Source organism: Oscarella lobularis, chromosome 3 (assembly GCF_947507565.1).
Source record: "Oscarella lobularis chromosome 3, ooOscLobu1.1, whole genome shotgun sequence".
NCBI classification, from domain to species: domain Eukaryota; kingdom Metazoa; phylum Porifera; class Homoscleromorpha; order Homosclerophorida; family Oscarellidae; genus Oscarella; species Oscarella lobularis.
In genome coordinates, this window is record NC_089177.1 from 3444564 (window position 1) to 3464207 (window position 19644).

Genomic DNA, 19644 nt, shown 5'->3' on the forward strand with positions numbered 1-19644 from the left:
CGTGTACCGCACGGCATTCTCCGATCCCGTCGCGAATTTCGAAGTTCTCTGTTGGGGCGTCGGTCAAACGTTATTGATTTTATTAACGTCAATATTCCATTTCTATCCAAGTCTGTGAACTAACATAGTTAGATTTTATTTATTTAATTATGACGAGATAATTTTTCCCGGGTTCATGAGTCCTTTGGGGTCGAACGTTCTCTTGAGCATTCGCATTGCTTCTATTGCCCCTTCGCCCACTTCTTCCTCAAGAAGATTGACCTTCCCACGTCCTATTCCGTGTTCTCCCGTGCACGTGCCGCCCACAGCCAACGCTCTCCTATAAAAAGAATACCGTGACTTTTTAAACATTTTCTTGATAATCCCACCTTCCAAGCCGATTCCCAAAAGCTTTCGCTCTTCTGACTTCATCCGCGTTATCGGGGTCAATAATAAGAAAACAGTGAAAATTCCCGTCACCCACATGACCGCACATTGTGCCTTATAATTAAAATTAAACACAGACTCTTGATTAAATTTTGGTGCCCTGTTCTGTTTACCAAGTAATCCGCATTCATCCATATCTTTCCTCGTTTCGACTACAACGTCGGGGAGTTTTGATATGGGAACGCAAACGTCAGTTATGTAGCCTTTGGTATCCGGAACGATTGCTAGACAGGCGTAGTATGCGTTGTGTCTTGCTTTCCACAGTTTCTGTCGCTTTTCAAACTCTTTTTCCCATAGAAAATTCGTTCCACCGTTGTCCCTTGCAATTTCCCCTTAGATAATCATAAATAAATGAAAGCCACACCCCCCATAGCTACTTACCGAGAACTTCCGCTTGGCTTTCGATTCCCTGTTCACTCCCGTGAAATTCAACGAAAAGCGTGGGTGCAACGTCGTAGTTCAAGTCGGAATATTTATTACAAGCGTCCATCTGGTGCTCATCCAGAAATTCTACATCAGATACCATTTATACGCTTCTAATTGACACTGCAACTAAACGAACACACCCACCAATTCTAGCCACCTGTATTCCGCTCTGTATCACCTGTATTGTCGTATCAACCGCAGCTTTTATAGAAGGAAACGGACACACCGCCGCTACAGTCTATAGAATAAAGTCTTACTACGCCTTATTTCTATCTCTGTTTAGCGGTAACCTGCTCAGGAACGCCGTAAAGTCTCAGCGTCGTTCTAGTTATGATTCCAAGGGTTCCCTCGGAACCAACAAAGAGGTTGGTGAGATTATATCCGGCAGCCGTCTTCTTTGCCCTTCGTCCTCTGCCGGCCGTGTCAATGATTGTTCCGCTTGGGAGAACCACTTCCAAATTCATGACGTTTTCACGCATGGTGCCATATCTAAACAGGAATGCCTAATTGGGTCTAATGGGAAACCACACAAAATGGGATTCACCTGACTGCGTTTGTTCCTGACGCACTCGTCGCTGCCATCCCACACAGGGAAGCGTCAGCACCCGGATCTGAAACGACACAGGACGTTGGAAATGACTCCAATGACGGAGGTACACATACCAACAGGAAACCAAAGCCCCGTGTCTCTCAAATAAGTATTCAACGTGTGCAACGTCACTCCCGGTTCAACGCTGACGTCAAAATCCTCAGCATGCAGGTCCCGTATTTGATCCATTTTCGATAAATCGATACAGACGCCTCCCTAGCACAAAAACTTTTGTACAATTATTCGAGAATATTTGAATTCTTACTTCCATAGCGTTGACTCCTCCCTCGAGTCCCGTTCCCGTGCCGAAAGGGACCATCGGCACTCCGTTTCCGTAGCAGAGCGTCGCAACGGCGCTCACCTGTTCCGTCGATTCGGGCCACACGACCACGTCCGCCGGATGGCATTTGTGGTACGATTCGTCTTTGCCGTGGTGCTCGCGAGCCGATTGGGACAGCGAGACGTTCGATTTGCCGACGACGGCTTCGAGTTGACGCACGACCGGATCCTGCTGCGTTGCTATCTAAACAACTGAGCGTTCGACCTCTGTTTAAATTCTCCGATTAAATCTACATGACGATAGAGCAGGAATCGACTCGAGCGGACTGCGTTTCTGCAGAGAAGCGAGAATGACATGCTGTTGTCCGCACGCGCGTTCGCGCGAATCCCGGATAGCTAAGTGCGTCATCGCGCATTATCAGTTCGCCGTTTTCCACGTACACGATCATGCCTCTCGCCTCTACTCGCTCCTTTCCCTTGCCTTCGCTGAAAGTGTACACCGCCGTCAGCGTTCTTATCCTAATAGTCGCTCTCATCACGGCGAGACAACTGTCCGCGACGAATCCCAACGTAGAAGAAGCGAACGCAACGCAAAACGACGACAACAACGCAACGACGTCATCCAGCACCTTTCCCAAATGGGTAAGCGCACACCAGCCGCACAATAAACAGTCTATCGATCGTTTTTTCTCGACGATTTAGCCGGCAATCAACATGGCCTACTGCCTACTCCTTCTATTGGGAACCCTCGCTCAAAAAGCCGTCTTTGGAGAGCTCAGAGTTGGCGAACAACAGGTGCCAGCCGACGCGTCAATTGTGGCCTTTTATAAATTGACTGGGATTTTCCCGGAGAAAAAAGAGAGTCTCCTTTTCTTTCTATATATACATACACACAGACACATACACGTTGACCATATTGATAGGGTTCTTATAGAAAGAGGAGTCTTATGAAAGGGGGTCCCCCTCTTCTCAAACTTTGACTTTTTCAGATGGTGAAAGAGAAGACGATGAATTACATCTTTCACAAGTTCGTCTTTCTCTTCGGCGTTTTGAACATTGAAGAATTTGAAGAACTTCTGACGTGGATCACTTGGCTTGCCCTCGTTGGCTTCTTTGCCATCTGGGTGTCCATGACGAAAATGCGAAGTGAATACGTAAGAGAAAAAAACACAAAAAAGAAAAAAAATTCTAATCAAAGTCACGCAACTTTGTGTGTCCCAGGTCTGTCAATCGCCACACACAGCAAAACTGACCCACTTCAAATTCATAGGCGTACTCGCTGTCATTCTAGTGAGCAGTGCCGCTCTTTTTAGCATAGCTCTTTTGATGGAGCCCATTGAAACCGATTATGGGATAGACTATTTAGTTTTCATGGGAGCAGAAGTGAGGAATCATTCACTGTACATATATTGATTATTATTATTATTTCTATTACTCAGTGTCTGCTTCTTGGTCTTCGAGCCTTGCATGCTATTGCCAAGTGAGTCATCATATCTTTTTTTTTCTTTCTTGTTTGTGAGAGTACCTGTGACGTTTCAGGCATTGCATTCATGTCTATGACGAGGCGAGGCCGGGGACGTGGGAAAATCAGGCCGTCGTTTCATATTACACCGATCTGGTGGGCGAAATGGCGATACTTGGCGTCGACTTTGTTCATCATCTTCACATGATGGTAGGAGACGAAAGGGGTTTTGATAATTGGATACATACATATGGGGTGTGTTTTTCTTGCCAGATTTGGGCCAACGTTTTCCTGAGCATGGCCAGTTTGGTTATTTTCATGCAGCTGCGCACTCTCTACGCCGAAATGCGTAAACGCATCGACAAGCATAGGAATTTTGTGAGAGTGAGCCAAAGCTTGGAGACAAGGTATAAACGAGGAATTAATTAAAAATAATTGATGGGTAACTATATCTTAACTTTAGGTTCCCGCTTGCGACGAAAGAACAGCTAGAAGGCAACGACGACAATTGTGCTATCTGTTGGGATAAGATGGAAAACGCGCGTTTATTGCCCTGCGGTCACTTATTCCACTTGTCAGTCTCATTCGCACAAGAAAACTGAGACGAGACCTTCTTTTCTTTAGATCGTGCTTGCGTTCTTGGTTGGAGCAGGACACGAGCTGTCCAACGTGTCGCGTCAATTTAGGAGAAACGCAGGAGACGCCATCGAATGAAGCGAACTGGCAACCGGCAGTGGAGACGCCCCAAAACATGGATCTCTCGCCCTTCGTTCGCAATCGCGGCGAAAGGCGACGAAATAACTTGTTTCGATTCGACGGCAAGAAGACCACGATAGATAATAGAAAACTCACTTCTAATCTATTTTTTTAGGAAGACAGTTGGCTAGCTGGTTACCCATTTTCTCTGTGCAAGTCGTTCAGGAGGGGAGACAGAGGCCAGTGACCCAGATGGAGAGAATGGTACTGCTGAAGGGCCTTGTTTTTTTCCCATATACAGTCTTCTCTCTTTCTCTTAGGCACGTGCTGTGCAGGACGTTCTGCCTGATTATCCCATGGATTTAATTATGAGTGATTTGGCGCAAACTCGTTCAGCCGATCAAACGGTTCAGAATCTTTTGGAAAGATCTCCTTTTCAGGAATCGGTAGGATTTTTCGTAAGCTTTTGAGTATTTTAATTGGGAGTTTTTAAAGGCTTTGTCGCGTGAGCCAACGGGATCATCCAGCCTAAGACTTCGTAGGCCGGCTACACCTCCTTCAAATTCAACCGTGTCGCAGTCAGAAGACCCGGTTGTTCAGCCTACTGAAGAACCAACTGAAACGGCTGACCAAAGTGCGGCAGAGGATGATGAAGGCGGTGGTGGAATTGGGCCACTTCCTCACTATCAAGCCGAAGTTGTATTGCCTTCAGAATTAGTCGACTCGGACGGCGAAAAAGGGTATCAGTCAGAAACGGATCGTCCCAGTACAGAAAGGTAATCCGACCACGTTTCATGAATTATATAACATGTATTATTTTTAGCAATAGAGATGAAGGTGAAACTTGTTCGTCGTCGACCAATTTAGGACTAGAAACAGCAGTGTAACGTAACGTCGCAATTCGTAATTTAGTTTTAGGTACAGTACAATCATTTTGCTACTTTCACTTTCCCGTATTCTGCGTCAAAATGTCGTCAAGCTTCGTCGCCGCGTCCCAATCGTCGGCGCGAACCGGTTCGCGTTACTTCGACATCGACGATATACTCGCGACGAATCAAAAAATGCCGTGCCAGTTCGATCAGGCCGCAATCGGGCTCGGCTTCATCGATCCGAGCTCGGACGATCGCGACGTGCCCGTCGGCGCGAAACTGGAATTGCCGCTCTGGCTGGCGCGCGCGCTTGCCATTCGACGACGACCCTTCGTCGTCGTCGAGCTTCCCGTCGCCTATCGGACGACGTACAGGGACATTCTCTCTGCGGACGCGAACGTCGTCGATTTGCACAAGCTCGGGCCTTTTTTCTACGACGTCGGAATGAAATTGCTTGAATTTGAACACGACGAAAGAGAGGCGCTGTCGCGAACGTTATTAGAAGTGCGTCGAGATGTGTGACGTCATTTTTATCTAATGTTTTCTTTTTTTGTGGGTGTCAGACTTTCTTGAATCGATTTCGACGTATTATGGATTTGGCGCAAAATGCCTTTCACGAGGATACGTCGACGATGACGGAAAAATTGGACAATGTAGAACGATGGCTTTTTGATGCCGGCCAAACTGGGATGAGGCAGTTTGAGATTTGGGAGCGAATGACGAGCAGCCGACTCGTTGCTTCGACAGCGGCAGTCAATCACCGAAAACGCAAACGAGATAATAGAGAATAAGAGTAATAATCAATAATCAATGATTTTTGCCACGTGACACTTCACCGAAAGCACTTGCGCAGAATCAAGATGGTGGAAGTCTTCGACATCGTTGGCCGCCTTTTCAGCGAATACCGGACAAAAACGCCGCAAAAACTTAAACTGATCGACGCCTACTTGTTCTACGTGCTACTCACGGGCGCCATGCAGTTTCTCTACTGCGCCCTAGTCGGAACATTTCCGTTCAACTCCTTTCTCTCGGGATTCATCTCGTGCGTCGGCTCGTTCATACTAGGAAGTGAGTTTTAGAGCTTTAGAGCTTTTCGGTCTCGTCGATTTACGCTTTTCGTGTCGCGTAGCCTGCCTTCGCATTCAGAGCAACCCGGATAACAGGCACCACTTCAAGAACATCTCGTCCGAACGAGCTTTCGCCGATTTCATATTCGCCAGCATCGTTCTTCATCTCGTCGTAATGAATTTCATCGGGTAAGCGTGTGGAGAAAAAAAAACGAACGCGCTTTGTTTCACTGGATGCTACGTCATTATGTGTCAATTTCATAATACGTAATAATGTGGCAAACAGTAAACGTTTGAAACTTTGAGACTCGCGTTCCCTTATATTATACATCGCCTAACAGCTGCCTTGGTGTCAATTTGACCTGTTCGCCTGGCTTGAATGCTGGCATGCCCAGATAGGGGCAACTGGAACAGCGGAAAGCGTCGCCTAGGTAGCACTATACAGGGAGAAAAATAACTGAATAAGTCATATCATATAAATGAATAAGTTCTCACATTTCCGCATGCTGAAGTGGCTGCTGGTTTGGATTTTTTCTTGCCACTTTCCTCTTCCTCCAGCTCCTCAGCGAGTCCACATGTACTGTGATATAGATGTAGCTATACACATATTGCCTCTGTTTGTTTGTACCAGTTTTTGCATGCCTTCTTCTTGCCCCCAGTGGTAGTTCCACATGCAACTAAAAGAGAATAATGAGGCTCTGGAGAGAGGGTCTGATTGATTGATTAGTACCTCTCAATGATTCAGGATCTGGTCTCTTTAGATCATCTTCATCTAGTAGTTCATCAGAGTCTAGTAGTTCCTTTTGGGGAAAAGAATTCGATATCATAAATTTATGTATAAGTAACCTTACCACGTCGTCATCATTTAAGTCTGCAGCAGATAGGGTCCATACTTTTGCAACATTAGAATCCACTTTTGACTGAGTACCTAAAATAATATAAGTGTAAGAATAATAAACTATAAAATGTTCTACATACCCCCCTTATTCACAAGAGACAGTGCCAGCTGTTGAGATGCTCCCAACTCAAAGGCTGGCTTCTTGGCTTGAACCTTAGACAACAGAATAATCAACAAAGAAATTTCCCCTAGTAGCTTAATATCACCTCAACAACTTTCACACTCATAAGACTATTTTCTTCATGCAGATATGCTTTGGCTATTGCTCTCCTAAGCTCCTCATGCTCTCCCTCACTCAGATTCACTTGACGCACCTAAGAATTTATTCAATTAATTAATTAATTAATTAATTGTTATTCTCAGGTCTTACCTCTGAAATATTTGTGTATCCGTTTAATTTCAATGCTGACGTCATTTTCTCGGGCGATCTCATATTTGTGACGTCGCCAACGCGACAGGTCGGCTCGCGTAAAACTAGTCGGCCGCCCGGTTTAAGAATGCGCACATATTCGGCCAAAAGAGGTGACGTGTGAATAACACACGAGGGAGAAAGAGTCGCGCTCGCGATAACGTCGAATTTCGACTCCTTGTGCCCAGCTAGAACAAAGATGATCAATGAAAAAACGCGGGAGGAGCGGAAATACCGAGTGATATCCTTTCGACGTTTTCTAGAAGGATTTCGCCGCTATTTCCTACTCGCGAGCGCAGATCTTCGATCGTGCGAGACACTAGATCAGTCGCTTGGCTAGAATGCCAGACAAAAAGCACGCAATCGCCGTCGCGAACACTGTCCATTCGGGAGTGTGAAGTTGTGGTTGATATCGATGACGAGAAATTTGTTTTCTCGCGTTTTTTACGCCATGGCAAAGAGGGGAGCTAGTGCGGAAGAATCTAGCGCCGCATCGACGGTCAGTTTGGTCTACGCAATCAAATAACAACGTTCCTATTTCGAATCGCTCTAGCCAAAACGATCTCGCATCGAATCGCGCAAGAAAAAAGGCTTCGACGAGGAAATATACAGCGAGACGAGCTATTATATAGAAAACGGTGCAATTGAGATAGCCTAGACCCTTCTAGACGTCCTAAAATCTTCGATAGGGCTGCGCAAAGTTCGTCCCTACTATTTCACGTTTGTAACGCATGCCAAAGGTAGATGGTTCGGGTCAACGATATACGACGTCTTTTGCAAAGAGTTTCGTGCTGAAACGCCAGAATATTACGTACGAGGGATAGCTCTAATCAATTAATTAAACGTAGAATATTCGATTAGAAAAAGGCTATCGAATTGGGGCTCATCAAAGGCACTGGATTCGAGTAATATTTATTATTTGACTAATAGTAATTTTCAAAAGTGAATGATCATGTGACAAATATGGATGCTGTGTTGACTCATCATGACGTCATATCTCATTTGGTGCACAGGTAAAGGGGCGAGACATTGTCCTTCTCTAATTAAACAAATAGTCTGATTTTCTATTCAGACATGAGCCTCCGGTTTGTGCTGACCCGATTGAAGTGATTGAGGCCAATGATGATGTTGTCATAGTGAATAAACCGTCCTCAATACCAGTCTGCCTAATAATTAAAATTTTAATTATTAAAAGTCTAGATTTCTTTTAGGTTCACCCGTGCGGACGATATAGACATAACACGGTCATCTTTTTACTTGGAAAAGAGCACGGTTTTACAAACTTGCGCAGTAAATACGCAATCAATGCTTTGCTATAATTTCATAAGTTCTTGTAGCTGTTCATAGGATAGATAGGCTAACATCAGGAATCTTGATATTTGCAAGGCAAGCAGAAACGCTTTCCTTGAAGCAATTAGATAGAACTTTTTTGTTTTCGAAGATCTTTGACGGCAGCTAGGACATTAGAGAGTCAAATTCGTTCAAGAGAAGTTCAAAAGGAATACGTTTGTCGAGTCGACGGCGAATTTCCTACGTAATGATAGCTAAGTTTTATGTGAGAAAGAGAGAGAGAGAGAGAGAGAAAAGATGTGTGCACGCAGTGTCCGAGTCGAGTGCAATGAGCCCATAGCAACCGTTTCTCACAAAATTGGCGTGTGTTTCGTGTCGTCCGAGGGGAAGGCTTGTAGAACCGAATTCGAGAGACTGAGCTATGACGGAACAACGAGCGTAGTTAAATGCAAGAAATGGGGGGACCCAGCTTAGGTGTTCATTGCTGCATCGTCTTTGTTTTAGGTACGCCTCATACTGGGCGTATGCATCAAATAAGGGTTCATCTACAGTGGCTTGGTATGTAGACATCTAACGTGCTATTTGACAAAAAAAATGGGAGATTCTCTGTTCAGGGTATCCTATTGCTAATGATCCCATCTATAATCACAAAGCGTGGGGACCAAAGAGAGGAAAAGGGGGCGAAGGAATTTGTTCTGTCGAGGAGGCATGCACGATACATCATTTTTATAATGATATTCTATAGAATTTTGGCTGCAGATTGTAGGCCAATTACTCGTCGATGAATTTGGTGATGACGACGGGAATGCTCAATTGCGGTCAGTAAAAAATTCCTACCGACCTTTACCTACAAAGAAAAACGCGTCTGATGGAGATGACGTAAAAAATGACAAAGACAAAATTGAAGCAGTAGATGAAAAAAAATCTGAGACTATTACAGCTCCAGAAGATCAGACGTTCTGGGATCCTAATTGTTCTGAGTGTTCTTTTCAGCGACCCGACCCCAAGCCACGTGATCTAGTCATGTACTTACATGCACTGAAATACAAGGCAATAATAATGAAATATCAGAAATGGCAATGATATTATTTTTTCTGTTAGGGTCTCGATTGGGAGTACGCCACCGAAATTCCGAAATGGGCTAAAGAAGGGTGGACTCAATAATCTAATTTTTTTGAATTAATCAAACTCGAATCCGGGAAAACAATTATACGGGACGTTTTAGAAATGTCGGCTACTGGAGAAGACGAAACAGATGCGAATCCCGTGGAAACGGAGGACGACTGGTGCGTTCGGCTTCGCCGTTCGTCGTCAAATCGACTCGATTTTTCCTTCGCAGGACGTCGATTCTAAACGAAGTGTCGCGACTCTCGTCGAACAACAAATCGACGAAATATCTCGTCGTATTGGGTAACGCCGCGACGTAGGGTGCAATTTCCGAGCGTCGAGCCCCCTTTTCGTCACGTAGGCGACGACGGCGCCGGCAAAACGACTCTCGTCCAAAAGTTACGGCACGTGGAAGACGACTACCGAGAAATCGGTAACGGAATCGAATTCAATTACGTCTGCGTTCAAGACGACGAATCAGACGGTAGAACGAAGAACGGGGGGGCCCCAAACCCAAAAAGAAACGAAAATACTAATTAATTAATTAATACTTATAGATTCTGCAGCTCGTATGAACGTGTGGATTCTCGATGGAGATCCGACTCATCAGCCGCTCTTGCGATACGCTCTCAATGAGACGACGATTGAGCACGCCATCGTACTTCTTGTCGTCAATCTGGCGAAGCCGTGGTCAGTGATGGAGTCATTGGAACGATGGAGCGGCGTTCTTCGACGGCACGTCGATTCGTTGAAATTGCCGCCTAAACTGATGAAAGATCTCGAGGAGAAAAGTAGTTGGATTTGTTGTGTGCGGGGGAGGGGGATGCTTGCTTGACGTTTGCGTGTCTTTAGTCGTGAGGGATTTTCAAGGGTATGCTGATCCTGAAGGTGGGAAAGGAGCCGGAAGTGGGGCTCCCATCTCTTCTGCTGCTACAATTGAGTCGTCGAGCGGCGGAGGCGGAGGCACCGAAGAAGAAAACGTTGTTTTGCCGCTTGGTGAAAACGTCTTGACTAACAATCTAGGAATTCCTATTGTAGTAGTCTGCAGTAAGGTAAAGTCTCACATATAATATATTTATTATATATAAGGCTGATCTTATATCTCCATCTAGTGTGACGGTATGGGAGAGATTGAGAAGGAGAACGATTACAAGGACGAGCATTTTGATTTTATTCAGCAACACATCAGGAAGTTTTGCCTCTCATGTAATAGTATACATACATATAGGAGGTGTTGTGACACTGGGATGTATTCTTTAGATGGCGCCGCTTTGGCGTACGTGTCGTCGAAAGTTGGAAAAAATTGTCGTCTTCTCTATCAGTACATCGTTCACAAGCTCTACAATTTTCCCTTCAAAACTCCCGCCTCGATTGTTGAACGCGATGCAATTTTCATGTGAGTGCTCGACCACGTGACGTTGATCTATAGAAACGATTTGTCTCTAGTCCTGCTGGGTGGGATAATGAAAAAAAGACGAGCATTCTTTATGAGCACATGAAACGAATCAATCCAGCTGATCCATACGAGGATCACATCTCGAAACCCGTTGTAAAGAGACGGCCACACGAGCAGGAAATATCAGCGGAAGAAGATCAATTCTTTCTCATGCGACTTCAAGTAGAATTGACTCTTTTTTGTTTTTTTTAGTATCACGCGGTTTCTTCCCTTTCTCTCTTTGTAGACTGTTGCGCCTCTTGCTGGTAGTGAAAGAAGACAGACTACTTCATCTGTAAGGGTTATGATGTGTTGCCAAATTTTTTGACTTTTGTTTTTACAGGTGCCTGAAAAATCGCCGAGAATGGAGCGATCCGGAGCGCCGGCTCCTGCTCCGGCAACCGTCCCGACGTCCAAGCGACCAAAGGTACGTACAATCTCCTTTTATTGACAAATGCATATATATTCCTCCACACCCCTTGTACTTGTAAACGGTTCTCTTCTGCATGGTTATTCATCTCGCGACTTTTCCCCTACTCCTAGGACGGCCAGTCTCGCGCTGGAGAAACGATGCTTGCCGACTTTTTCAATAGTCTGCTTACAAAGAAGGGAGGGGCGGCCTCGGGCAAAGGAGCGGCGGCAGCTGAAAAAGATCCAACAGCGACGTTGCAAGCTCTTGCCGGCGCAGATAAAAAAAAGAGTCTGAGATTGAGTCCCGCTCCGACTTCTTCTACTGCAAATAACACGTAAAAGGTACGTAGGCTAAAAGTGGGTATGTTCTGTTTTTTTTTCGTGCACGAGTATGATGACGTCATTTCAATATCATCGGGAAATTATTATTATTATTAAGAAATGAGGTGATAAAAGTTTTGTCTCTTATTTATTGCACTTTGGTTTTCTCGTCTGTTTTGCCGCTTTTTTGAAGGACGGCGAGACCGCAAACGATGACGCTCGCGCCGAGACCCCAGAGAAGCGAGAGCGGCTCCCCGAACAGAGCATAGCCTATTGCAGCCTGAGAAAGGATAGAAAAGAGAAGGAAAAAAAAGAAAGAGAAAGTTCTGCTTACGGTGAAAAAGAATCCGGAGCAATTGCACACGACGACCGCTTCGGAGGTGGACGAGCATCGATGTACGCCTTGCATGAAGCTTATCCACTGCAAGACGTTGGCCGCCACGACCATGAAAAGCCAGAACCACTGGCTCACGGACAGAGCCTGGTGTACGGTAAGAAATTCAGGTCTTCGCGAGTGAAAAGAGCTAACCCATCCGTGGCATTCGTCGTTTAGCGCTGTTCCCGTCAATATCCAGCAGGCGAAACGATGAGGAAAGGCGTTTGAAGTAGCGATGACAAACTTGGCGCACGAAGCGGCAATGGTACCCCAAAATCCGGCGAGAACGACGAGTAGCATCTCTTCACACGCGCGCGCGTTATTACGCCGAGGAATGCCCACGCGCCGTAAGGAAAAAAAAAAATCGATATTCATAATCACTCATTACACAATTTTAAGACATGCAGTTCAAGTTCAAGACCGCGTGGGTTCTTATCTTAGCTACAGTTCACCGAGTCCCGCCCTTTTTCGTGCCTTCTGCATGAGAGCTCTCTTCTCGAATTGAGATCGAGATAGACTTCTCACGTGTTTCAAGTACACATCAACGTCGACAACGCCCTTGCGCAGACCCTCGGTCAAGTAGAAAATCGTGTCCTCGATGGCGTTTTCCTCGGCATACAAACGGAAAATCTGGTCATAGAGAGGCTGGGCAGGAACAACGATTTTCTCAACATTCATCTCTTTGACGGACAATTCCAATTTGCTCAAAGCGTCGCGTATCTTCTCGTCTTGATTCGTCATCGTGCAAATATTCTCCTCCACTTCTTTTTGCTTCTGATCGAGAGTCTCCAGCATCCCATTCAACTTTCGACTGCCCTGTTCTAATTCTTCCTTTGTTTTATGAAGCGACTGCATTTCGTTCTCGGCTCTCTCCCAAATCTCCTTCAGCTGACGTCGCAGCTTGTCCTCGACAGCTGATTTCAACGAGTCGCGCTGCTGATCGGCGCTCAACTCAAAGCTGTCCTGTCGATCAGCGAGAGGCGCCGCTCCCACGGAGGAAGCACTTGTATCAAAAGATCCCTGCGTCGTAGCAACAGCGACAGGACTTGAAGCAGGAATAGGATTTGTGACAACAGGTGGCGCAGGCTTCGGCAAAGAAGGCGGATAGGGTGGCTGCGGCCGCGGAGGTTGGCTATGTGGTGTTGGTGTTGGATAGGGAGCTGCAGACCTGCCTGGATAGGGTGGCTGTTGTGATGCAGCTGAAGGTGGAGGATATGGCATTGGCATATCACCCGCCGGAGGCTGAGGATGGGGCAGACGAGGATACGGACTAGCAGTCTGAGGAGGAGGAGGAGGACGATGATACTGTTGTTTTGGGTAACCACCACCAGAAGCGGGAGGATAGGGAGTCGGCTGGCCATAGCTACTTGGGTATCCGGGATTTGGGGTGGGTGTAGGCATTCTCGGCGGCTGCTGCGGCGGCGGCGGCTGCGCGGATCTTGCGTAGACGGGCGGCGGCGGCTGCGCGCTTGCGTAGACGGGCGGCTGTTCGCCAAAGATGATCCTCATAACTTGTATGAGACCGCCCAGGTCGGACTGATTGGCGCTCCAGTCGTGCAGGTAAGGCATGTAGATCATTCCCGCTTGATCGACGTGTCGCGATACTTTGATTCTCATCGTTTCGGTCGGTTTGACGAAGGGAATAGGCGGGGAGTAGGGATGATCTTGACGTATCCAGATGCGAACGGGGATGTTGTAGGTGGTGCCCCTATAGATAACGGGAATCGTTCCGTCGAGAGAGAGTCGATGCTTTCGTTCGCCCGTGTTCGAGACGAAGAGGTCCGATTTCGGTTTGAGATCTTTGAAATTTACCAATGCGCTCATGATGTCCTTCGTCGCTTGATCGCGGTAGTTGTAGCCGAGCCTTTTCAGCTCCTCCCGCACGTAATCGCTGTTGCTTGCCATCGCCTCGAAGTCTTTTCCTGACTCTTTTTTGCGATGACGTCGCGTGACCTTAGACGCTCATGCGCAATAACTAATGACGTGGCGTTTGCAAGAAATGATGCAGCAGGTACCTACAGTAGTTTAGTCGCGTCGTTGTTTTTGTTTAGCACCTTTTCTTCGTCCGCAGTGTCCCTGTTCGCACTGCCAGTTTGTATCCTCTGCAGTTTTGCCTCGTCTTCTTCAGCAAGACGGAAAGAAACGCACCTGGAACGTACTTGAAGGAAAGAGGGATGCAAGTAGGAGCAATCTCGTCTGGAAAAACCGTCGACAAAGAAAAGTAAGACGTGGCGCACGTGATCAGAGGAAGGCAGAAGGGTACGCCCACAAATGGTACTGTATTTTGAGATTGAAATCACGACGTTTGTTGCAGTTTTATGCTAACAGATCAAAGCAAAAGAGAACGGTAGGTACAGCGCGACTCAGTGAAACCTGCAGTCAGCACGCGGTGCATTAGTATGCAAAAATAATTACGTGACCGTGATATAGCGCACAGTTGCCGTATTCTAAAGGTAAAATAATATTTAGAATTATTGAAGAGCTGCAAGGGGAGATAGAACGACTGGAGTCTGCTAGTCGACTCTTAATGAAAGAGAAAATAGCGTTCATCGAAAGAACGTCGTCTCACCTGCAAAAGGCGAGAAATCAAATTCAGAAACGAATTGAAGTAGCGGAAAACCGCGATTACCACCCCGTACACTTTCGATTTTCTGTATCTAAGGAGGAAAATTCGCGTCGAAATCGAATCGAGGAGCGGATACGAAAAGAACGAGACTCGCTGCGAAGAAGTCAGCTGCTGTGCAAAACCAAACCGGACTTCCCTCACAAGTAATTTCCGCGCGTCATGCATAAATCTAGAGCCAGACGAGTCGCTAGCTACTAATTCGATTATCACCATTGTTATCTTCACTGTGGCAAAGGCCCAAGTGCGTATTTTAGAGAGAGTTCGCATGTCACGTATACAGTATAGCCCGGACGTCGCCACAATAACGTGCTTCTCGTCAGACCTCTCGTCTTCTTAGATAAAGGGAGTTGTGCGCTTTCTCCCATGGCCGCCTCTTCGCCCGTTTCCGATCTGGCGCAGTCGTACGGCGCTCCGACGGGCCCCCGAATGGGAACCGCGCCGACTCCGACACAGTCGGGCGTTCCGATCGTCGCCGAAGTGCGTTCGCTCTCCTCGCCGTCCTCCGCGCCGGTATCGGCATCGATTCCGGTGACCGTCTCCACTGCCATCTCTTCGAAACGATCGGCGTCGCCGCTCGGCGGCGGTGGCGGCGTCGGCGCGACGACTGCGCTCGTTCCTCCCGTCGCCGGCGCGCGTCAGTTGGCCAAACTCAAGCGTTTTCTGACGTCGCTACTACAGTTCGGTCACGACATGCCGTCGGAGGCTGGCGACAAAACCGAAGAACTCGTCGTGAAATTGGTGGTACGTGCTCTAGTGTCCTGCATCTTTGATTTCAACGCGCGTTTCCGCGAACGAAAAAGGGGGGCTCGTCTTTTTTTCTCGCTTTAGAATTCGGCTGTGAGCGTCGAAGAATTCAGCTTGCGCATTCAAGAGGAGGCGAACATACCGCTGCGTTCGTTCGTCGTGCCTTTTCTCAAGGTAACTAACGACTCTAATTAGAAAAGGAAGCGGAGAGACGGCGCGACATCGCACGCGAAGAGAAAGCCTATTAGAACACGATTTCTTTCTCTTTTCGCACAGCAAAATCTCCACCTGCTCGTTCGCGAACTGCATCAGATAGCGGGAGGCGGAAAGCAGCAGTCGATTGGACAGAAATTCGTCCAACAAGCTCAATCGGCGTCTCGTACATCGGTTACCGCTAGCGCTACGACAACCGTCGCTACGACGTCGCTCGGCGAAAAACGAACCGTTTCGATCGTCGACGTCGATTCGCCCGAAGGCGGCACCACGACCGAGAGTCTACGACGAAAATTCGCCGCCGCGATGGAAGGGTAAGTAAACGACGCGCGCGACGACGGAGGCGAAGAAATGGGAGGAGGGGCCCCCTTTGTTAGAAAACACGATGACGCGTCTCCCCCCTCTCTCTCTAAGCGTTTCGTATCCGTGTTTTTATTGTGCGTATTTGTAGAAAGGATGCGACAACGATTGCGTTCAATAAGGTATTGAGAACCGTATCTATATATAAGAGACCGGCACGCTCTGACTCATTTTCCTCTCGCGCTTCCCCAGGCCATGGAGTCGCTCGCCCCGCCCCCCACGAAGAAACCCCGTCTCGTTGGTAAGATGGAACGACGCGATAGCCGCGTCGCTCGTTCCGAAAATTTCTCTTTCCTGTTCACAGGCGATACGCCTCAATCTCCGGCGCAAACGTCGACCGTCGTTTCCTTCCCCGGTCTCGGATCGACGGGAACCGTCGTCGGTTCGGGATCGACACCCGTTTCCACGGGCACCATCGTTCCGACGAGCGCGAGCGGGGGCGGATCAAAGGGAAACGGACTCAATCTTGGCCGTACGCGGATTCTATAAAGTCGAGTACAAAATCACGCGCGCTAAAAACGACGTGTTTTCTGTAGCGAATACAGCTGCCGCTCTCTTGAATGGAAATGGAATGGGGTCCCTGTTGACCGGAGGCAAGCTGACGGAGCCCCCTGATTTGGGCAACAAGCACGCGGATGATTGGCATCAAGTGGACACGGTACGTGTGAACTGCCGGATGCCTCGGGGTCCTGTTGGGGTCCCTGACTCCCGTTCCTGACCTTGCCACTGATTTGACTTCCACGTTGGGCTTTATAGATGATGCAATGTATTATGGGTATGGTCGACAAGACGAAAAGAGCGTTGGCCGTCTTGCAACATCAAGCGCAGATGGATCGCGACGACGTTATCAATTGGGCCAAGACGCAGGTTGGGAATGCGGAAATGGACGTGAAGCGACGCGCCGGCGAAGTCATGGCCAAGGCAATGAAGCAAGGCAAGGAGAAGAGAAATATTTTTATTTCATTATCGAAGAGTTTATTTATTTAATTAATTTTATCTAAACAGCCGAGGAGTCGGTTCAAGAAGTGAAACGACGAGCCGAGGAGGCGGTGGCCGACGTGAAACGAACGGCCGTACTCGAACTACAGAAAGCGATAGCCAACAGCGAAGCGAGGCACAAGGAGGCGATGGCTCAACTGCAGGCCGATATGGAACAGGGAATTGCAGAGGCTCGAAGGCAAGCTGCGGAAGAGGCGTTCGATTTAGCCAATCAACAGGAAGACAGCACTGAAGTGAGCTGATTTATATATATATATATATATATATATATATATAGGGGAAGCTAAGGTTTTGTTTTTGTAGAATTGTTGGAATTGTGGACGCAAGGCGAGCGAGACGTGCAGTGGCTGTAATGTGGCTCGCTACTGCGGCTCGTTTTGTCAGCACAAGGATTGGGACAATCATCACCACGTCTGTGGCCAGTACACGCGTCCGACGGGAGCGTCGGGCGAGCAGGGCGACGTCGATGCAAGTGCAGACATCACCGAGGCGGCGGAAGACGGAGAGGAAGACGGAGCAAGAGCGCATAATGGTTCGGGCAGCGATCGCACTAGCGAAGTGGCTGCCGCCCCGGGCGACGGAGAAATAACGAATATGGAGACGGGAGAGGAGACGGACAGGGCGGACAATGACGACGTATCTGGTCACGACGATTTGGCTGGAAATAATGCGGGCAGCGGCGCTGATGAGACGCGCTCTGGTCTCGATGCAGAGGTATAATAATTACGAGATGTTGCCTATGTTTTTGTGCCTTTTTGTGTCTTGCCAGTTGCGTTCCGTATATACTAAGGGATTTCTCGTTTGCTTTTTTCCGCTTGCACACTATGCTTGTAGATTGATGACCAATGCTGAAACTTATTCTTTTCACGGCTAATTTTAAAAATGTGCTGGAATAGAAACGCCGACCAATCTAACTAACTGCTGCGGTTTTTGAATTTTTCAAAGCCTAACTTGAGATCTTGTCTTGACATTCCGTTCTCAACGAGAATGCAGGTGACACCTACACACAAAACCGCCACGCATTGTATACAGTAACACCTCCACTTTTTAGCATGCAAACCTAGTTTGGACACTTCGACTATATTGCGAGGCTCGTCGTCAAAGAACAGCATATCCCTATAGGCAAATCCGCTCTCCTCTTGAAACCTATAAAAAAAGGTCAGGTGTCTAAGCTCTGTAGAAGAAAATTCCTCGCTCTGTACCGTTTAAAGTGAGCCACTTTAGAGCCAGGATAAATTTCTTTGTATTTGAAATATTTGTCTAGATCCAAGGCCTGGAGAAGTTTTCGGCCTGTGGTCACTGCGGTTGTCCTTCCAAAATACATAATGTATTTATAATCAATTAATATGCTTTAGTGTCTGTTACGGAAGTCTCACCTCGATGCTGCTCCCAGGCAAATGCCTTTGAGGACAAATTAGTTTCTCAAAACCAAATTTAGCTTATTGGCATCACCTTTAGCAGACAGTTCGTCAAGAATTCCAAGAACTTCCGGGAAGGGTTTAACTCGTTCTCCGTAGCTATCTTTTACGCAGTTACGTCTAAGAGATTTTTCTTTTTTTAGATAGAAAGCCAATGCAGTACTGCTACTGTACCCCTCCGGCTTGAACGGAGGAGTCACGTCGGTGTCCACATAGAGAGGCCAAACAGTATAGTCTGCATAGAAGTCCAATTATTGTTCTTCTTTTCCTACGTACACATACGTAGTACCGAGGTCGAATACGACTAGACGAGGCTCTCCTTCGTTCATTTCCTCAACTTAGGATTCCCCGGATAAGCCTAACAATGGCGGAAGCTCGCGCCGATGAGCCAGAGAACGTCGCAGAAGTAGCGAAAACAGACTCTACGGTCGTTGAAGAGGAATTAGACGTTGACTTGGAAGCGCTGGCGAAGGATTTTGCCGCCCTATTTCGCGTCGATACGACGACGAAGGTAAAAAGCAAGGTCTCCTTCCTCTCCCACGTGGCCAAGCGAATCCTTTTCACTAGACGAAAGAAATGGAGAAAATCATCCAAGACATGCTCGCCCGATTGGACGAGTACTATCACTCGCTCGAACGGGTAAGGGCTCCGTGACGAATTGCGAAGTCTTCGACACTTCCTCTATCTCCAAGATGCGCGCCGAGTCGTCGAATGCCTTCAAGTCGCAGATTCCCGGTCTGCTAGAAAAGTGCGACGAGTTGAAGCGCGTTTTTGATATGATAGATCAATTGGAGGCAAGAAAATGAGAAATACTTTTTTTCCACCCCCGCCTCTCTTACGTTGTTCCTATGTCTTTTAGAGATTTTTGTGTGTTGTAAAGGAGACTGTTGATCAGGTGGAGGCAAAGGTCCAAGGCGCTGAGAAGGATCTGCTCGTGAATCCTGTCAAGAAATTTATGAAGAAAATTCCTCCATTTCTATCAGTGCGTTATTTTTTTGATTGTGCCGGAAGCGTTTTTGGTAATGTGCGGTCTTTCTCAAGAGAAAGAAACCCTTCGTTCCCGCTAAGCCAAAAGTGGAAAGGAAATGGAATGCGCCTTCTATATTCAGCTGCGACGAATATTTTGGCAAGAGAAAGGATGGCAGTAGTGCATAAGAAATTGCTTCACAATGAAGCACAATAAAATTGTGTCCTAACCCCAAGATATCCGGGATGCGTTCAGC

General features: G+C 47.3%; 13 protein-coding genes across 13 annotated transcripts; 8 read left to right on the plus strand and 5 right to left on the minus strand.

The window, feature by feature from the left end:
- Positions 1–63: 63 nt before the first annotated feature.
- Positions 64–2112, minus strand: LOC136185533 (probable D-lactate dehydrogenase, mitochondrial). The gene is made up of 10 exons (XM_065972699.1): positions 2015–2112; positions 1707–1964; positions 1516–1657; positions 1397–1463; positions 1143–1341; positions 997–1090; positions 808–936; positions 540–758; positions 369–480; positions 64–319 (listed from the first exon to the last, which is right to left on the minus strand). The coding sequence occupies exons 1-10, from the start codon at positions 2075–2077 to the stop codon at positions 148–150; spliced, it is 1455 nt and encodes a 484-aa protein (XP_065828771.1). The 5' UTR covers positions 2078–2112; the 3' UTR covers positions 64–147.
- On the plus strand, positions 1703–4824 carry LOC136185530 (E3 ubiquitin-protein ligase AMFR-like). Its single transcript, XM_065972696.1, has 13 exons — positions 1703–2362; positions 2423–2515; positions 2710–2874; positions 2942–3103; positions 3160–3200; positions 3260–3392; positions 3456–3589; positions 3646–3756; positions 3807–4000; positions 4054–4142; positions 4199–4324; positions 4374–4654; positions 4702–4824. Exons 1-13 carry the CDS (start codon positions 2168–2170, stop codon positions 4763–4765), a joined length of 1788 nt encoding a protein of 595 aa, XP_065828768.1. The 5' UTR covers positions 1703–2167; the 3' UTR covers positions 4766–4824.
- Positions 4825–4846: 22 nt separating this feature from the next.
- On the plus strand, positions 4847–5575 carry LOC136185544 (DNA replication complex GINS protein PSF3-like). Its single transcript, XM_065972716.1, has 2 exons — positions 4847–5251; positions 5311–5575. The coding sequence occupies exons 1-2, from the start codon at positions 4847–4849 to the stop codon at positions 5536–5538; spliced, it is 633 nt and encodes a 210-aa protein (XP_065828788.1). The 3' UTR covers positions 5539–5575.
- LOC136185550 (dolichyl-diphosphooligosaccharide--protein glycosyltransferase subunit dad1-like) lies at positions 5571–6119 on the plus strand. The gene is made up of 2 exons (XM_065972721.1): positions 5571–5815; positions 5877–6119. The coding sequence occupies exons 1-2, from the start codon at positions 5608–5610 to the stop codon at positions 6005–6007; spliced, it is 339 nt and encodes a 112-aa protein (XP_065828793.1). The 5' UTR covers positions 5571–5607; the 3' UTR covers positions 6008–6119.
- Positions 6013–7515, minus strand: LOC136185542 (anamorsin homolog). Its single transcript, XM_065972711.1, has 9 exons — positions 7357–7515; positions 7083–7309; positions 6919–7026; positions 6793–6865; positions 6666–6742; positions 6545–6614; positions 6443–6491; positions 6310–6394; positions 6013–6251 (listed from the first exon to the last, which is right to left on the minus strand). Exons 1-9 carry the CDS (start codon positions 7505–7507, stop codon positions 6138–6140), a joined length of 954 nt encoding a protein of 317 aa, XP_065828783.1. The 5' UTR covers positions 7508–7515; the 3' UTR covers positions 6013–6137.
- LOC136185536 (pseudouridylate synthase RPUSD2-like) lies at positions 6953–9639 on the plus strand. The gene is made up of 14 exons (XM_065972702.1): positions 6953–7620; positions 7675–7759; positions 7811–7932; positions 7983–8013; positions 8065–8134; positions 8194–8281; positions 8333–8411; positions 8459–8507; positions 8563–8655; positions 8723–8859; positions 8916–8969; positions 9026–9117; positions 9171–9461; positions 9513–9639. Exons 1-14 carry the CDS (start codon positions 7537–7539, stop codon positions 9573–9575), a joined length of 1338 nt encoding a protein of 445 aa, XP_065828774.1. The 5' UTR covers positions 6953–7536; the 3' UTR covers positions 9576–9639.
- Positions 9567–11832, plus strand: LOC136185535 (cytoplasmic dynein 1 light intermediate chain 2-like). The gene is made up of 11 exons (XM_065972701.1): positions 9567–9697; positions 9751–9821; positions 9880–10002; positions 10076–10309; positions 10371–10570; positions 10631–10724; positions 10779–10914; positions 10965–11136; positions 11201–11248; positions 11297–11380; positions 11497–11832. The coding sequence occupies exons 1-11, from the start codon at positions 9639–9641 to the stop codon at positions 11701–11703; spliced, it is 1428 nt and encodes a 475-aa protein (XP_065828773.1). The 5' UTR covers positions 9567–9638; the 3' UTR covers positions 11704–11832.
- On the minus strand, positions 11768–12370 carry LOC136185549 (transmembrane protein 42-like). Its single transcript, XM_065972720.1, has 3 exons — positions 12215–12370; positions 12020–12166; positions 11768–11965 (listed from the first exon to the last, which is right to left on the minus strand). The coding sequence occupies exons 1-3, from the start codon at positions 12359–12361 to the stop codon at positions 11834–11836; spliced, it is 426 nt and encodes a 141-aa protein (XP_065828792.1). The 5' UTR covers positions 12362–12370; the 3' UTR covers positions 11768–11833.
- A 39-nt stretch (positions 12371–12409) lies between these two features.
- Positions 12410–14020, minus strand: LOC136185532 (tumor susceptibility gene 101 protein-like). Its single transcript, XM_065972698.1, has one exon. The coding sequence runs from the start codon at positions 13964–13966 to the stop codon at positions 12503–12505; it is 1464 nt and encodes a 487-aa protein (XP_065828770.1). The 5' UTR covers positions 13967–14020; the 3' UTR covers positions 12410–12502.
- LOC136185546 (uncharacterized) lies at positions 14002–14911 on the plus strand. The gene is made up of 5 exons (XM_065972718.1): positions 14002–14072; positions 14133–14320; positions 14376–14408; positions 14531–14669; positions 14724–14911. The coding sequence occupies exons 1-5, from the start codon at positions 14040–14042 to the stop codon at positions 14832–14834; spliced, it is 504 nt and encodes a 167-aa protein (XP_065828790.1). The 5' UTR covers positions 14002–14039; the 3' UTR covers positions 14835–14911.
- Positions 14912–14978: 67 nt separating this feature from the next.
- LOC136185528 (protein CBFA2T1-like) lies at positions 14979–17921 on the plus strand. Its single transcript, XM_065972694.1, has 10 exons — positions 14979–15428; positions 15516–15605; positions 15708–15958; positions 16096–16126; positions 16197–16245; positions 16309–16476; positions 16541–16662; positions 16761–16938; positions 17010–17236; positions 17307–17921. The coding sequence occupies exons 1-10, from the start codon at positions 15051–15053 to the stop codon at positions 17721–17723; spliced, it is 1911 nt and encodes a 636-aa protein (XP_065828766.1). The 5' UTR covers positions 14979–15050; the 3' UTR covers positions 17724–17921.
- On the minus strand, positions 17313–18909 carry LOC136185547 (magnesium-dependent phosphatase 1-like). The gene is made up of 7 exons (XM_065972719.1): positions 18711–18909; positions 18596–18656; positions 18456–18541; positions 18380–18404; positions 18206–18313; positions 18064–18149; positions 17313–18003 (listed from the first exon to the last, which is right to left on the minus strand). Exons 1-7 carry the CDS (start codon positions 18748–18750, stop codon positions 17918–17920), a joined length of 492 nt encoding a protein of 163 aa, XP_065828791.1. The 5' UTR covers positions 18751–18909; the 3' UTR covers positions 17313–17917.
- LOC136185545 (biogenesis of lysosome-related organelles complex 1 subunit 4-like) lies at positions 18649–19609 on the plus strand. Its single transcript, XM_065972717.1, has 6 exons — positions 18649–18714; positions 18764–18932; positions 18989–19060; positions 19114–19215; positions 19281–19403; positions 19463–19609. Exons 2-6 carry the CDS (start codon positions 18786–18788, stop codon positions 19574–19576), a joined length of 558 nt encoding a protein of 185 aa, XP_065828789.1. The 5' UTR covers positions 18649–18714; positions 18764–18785; the 3' UTR covers positions 19577–19609.
- The last annotated feature ends 35 nt before the right edge of the window (positions 19610–19644 follow it).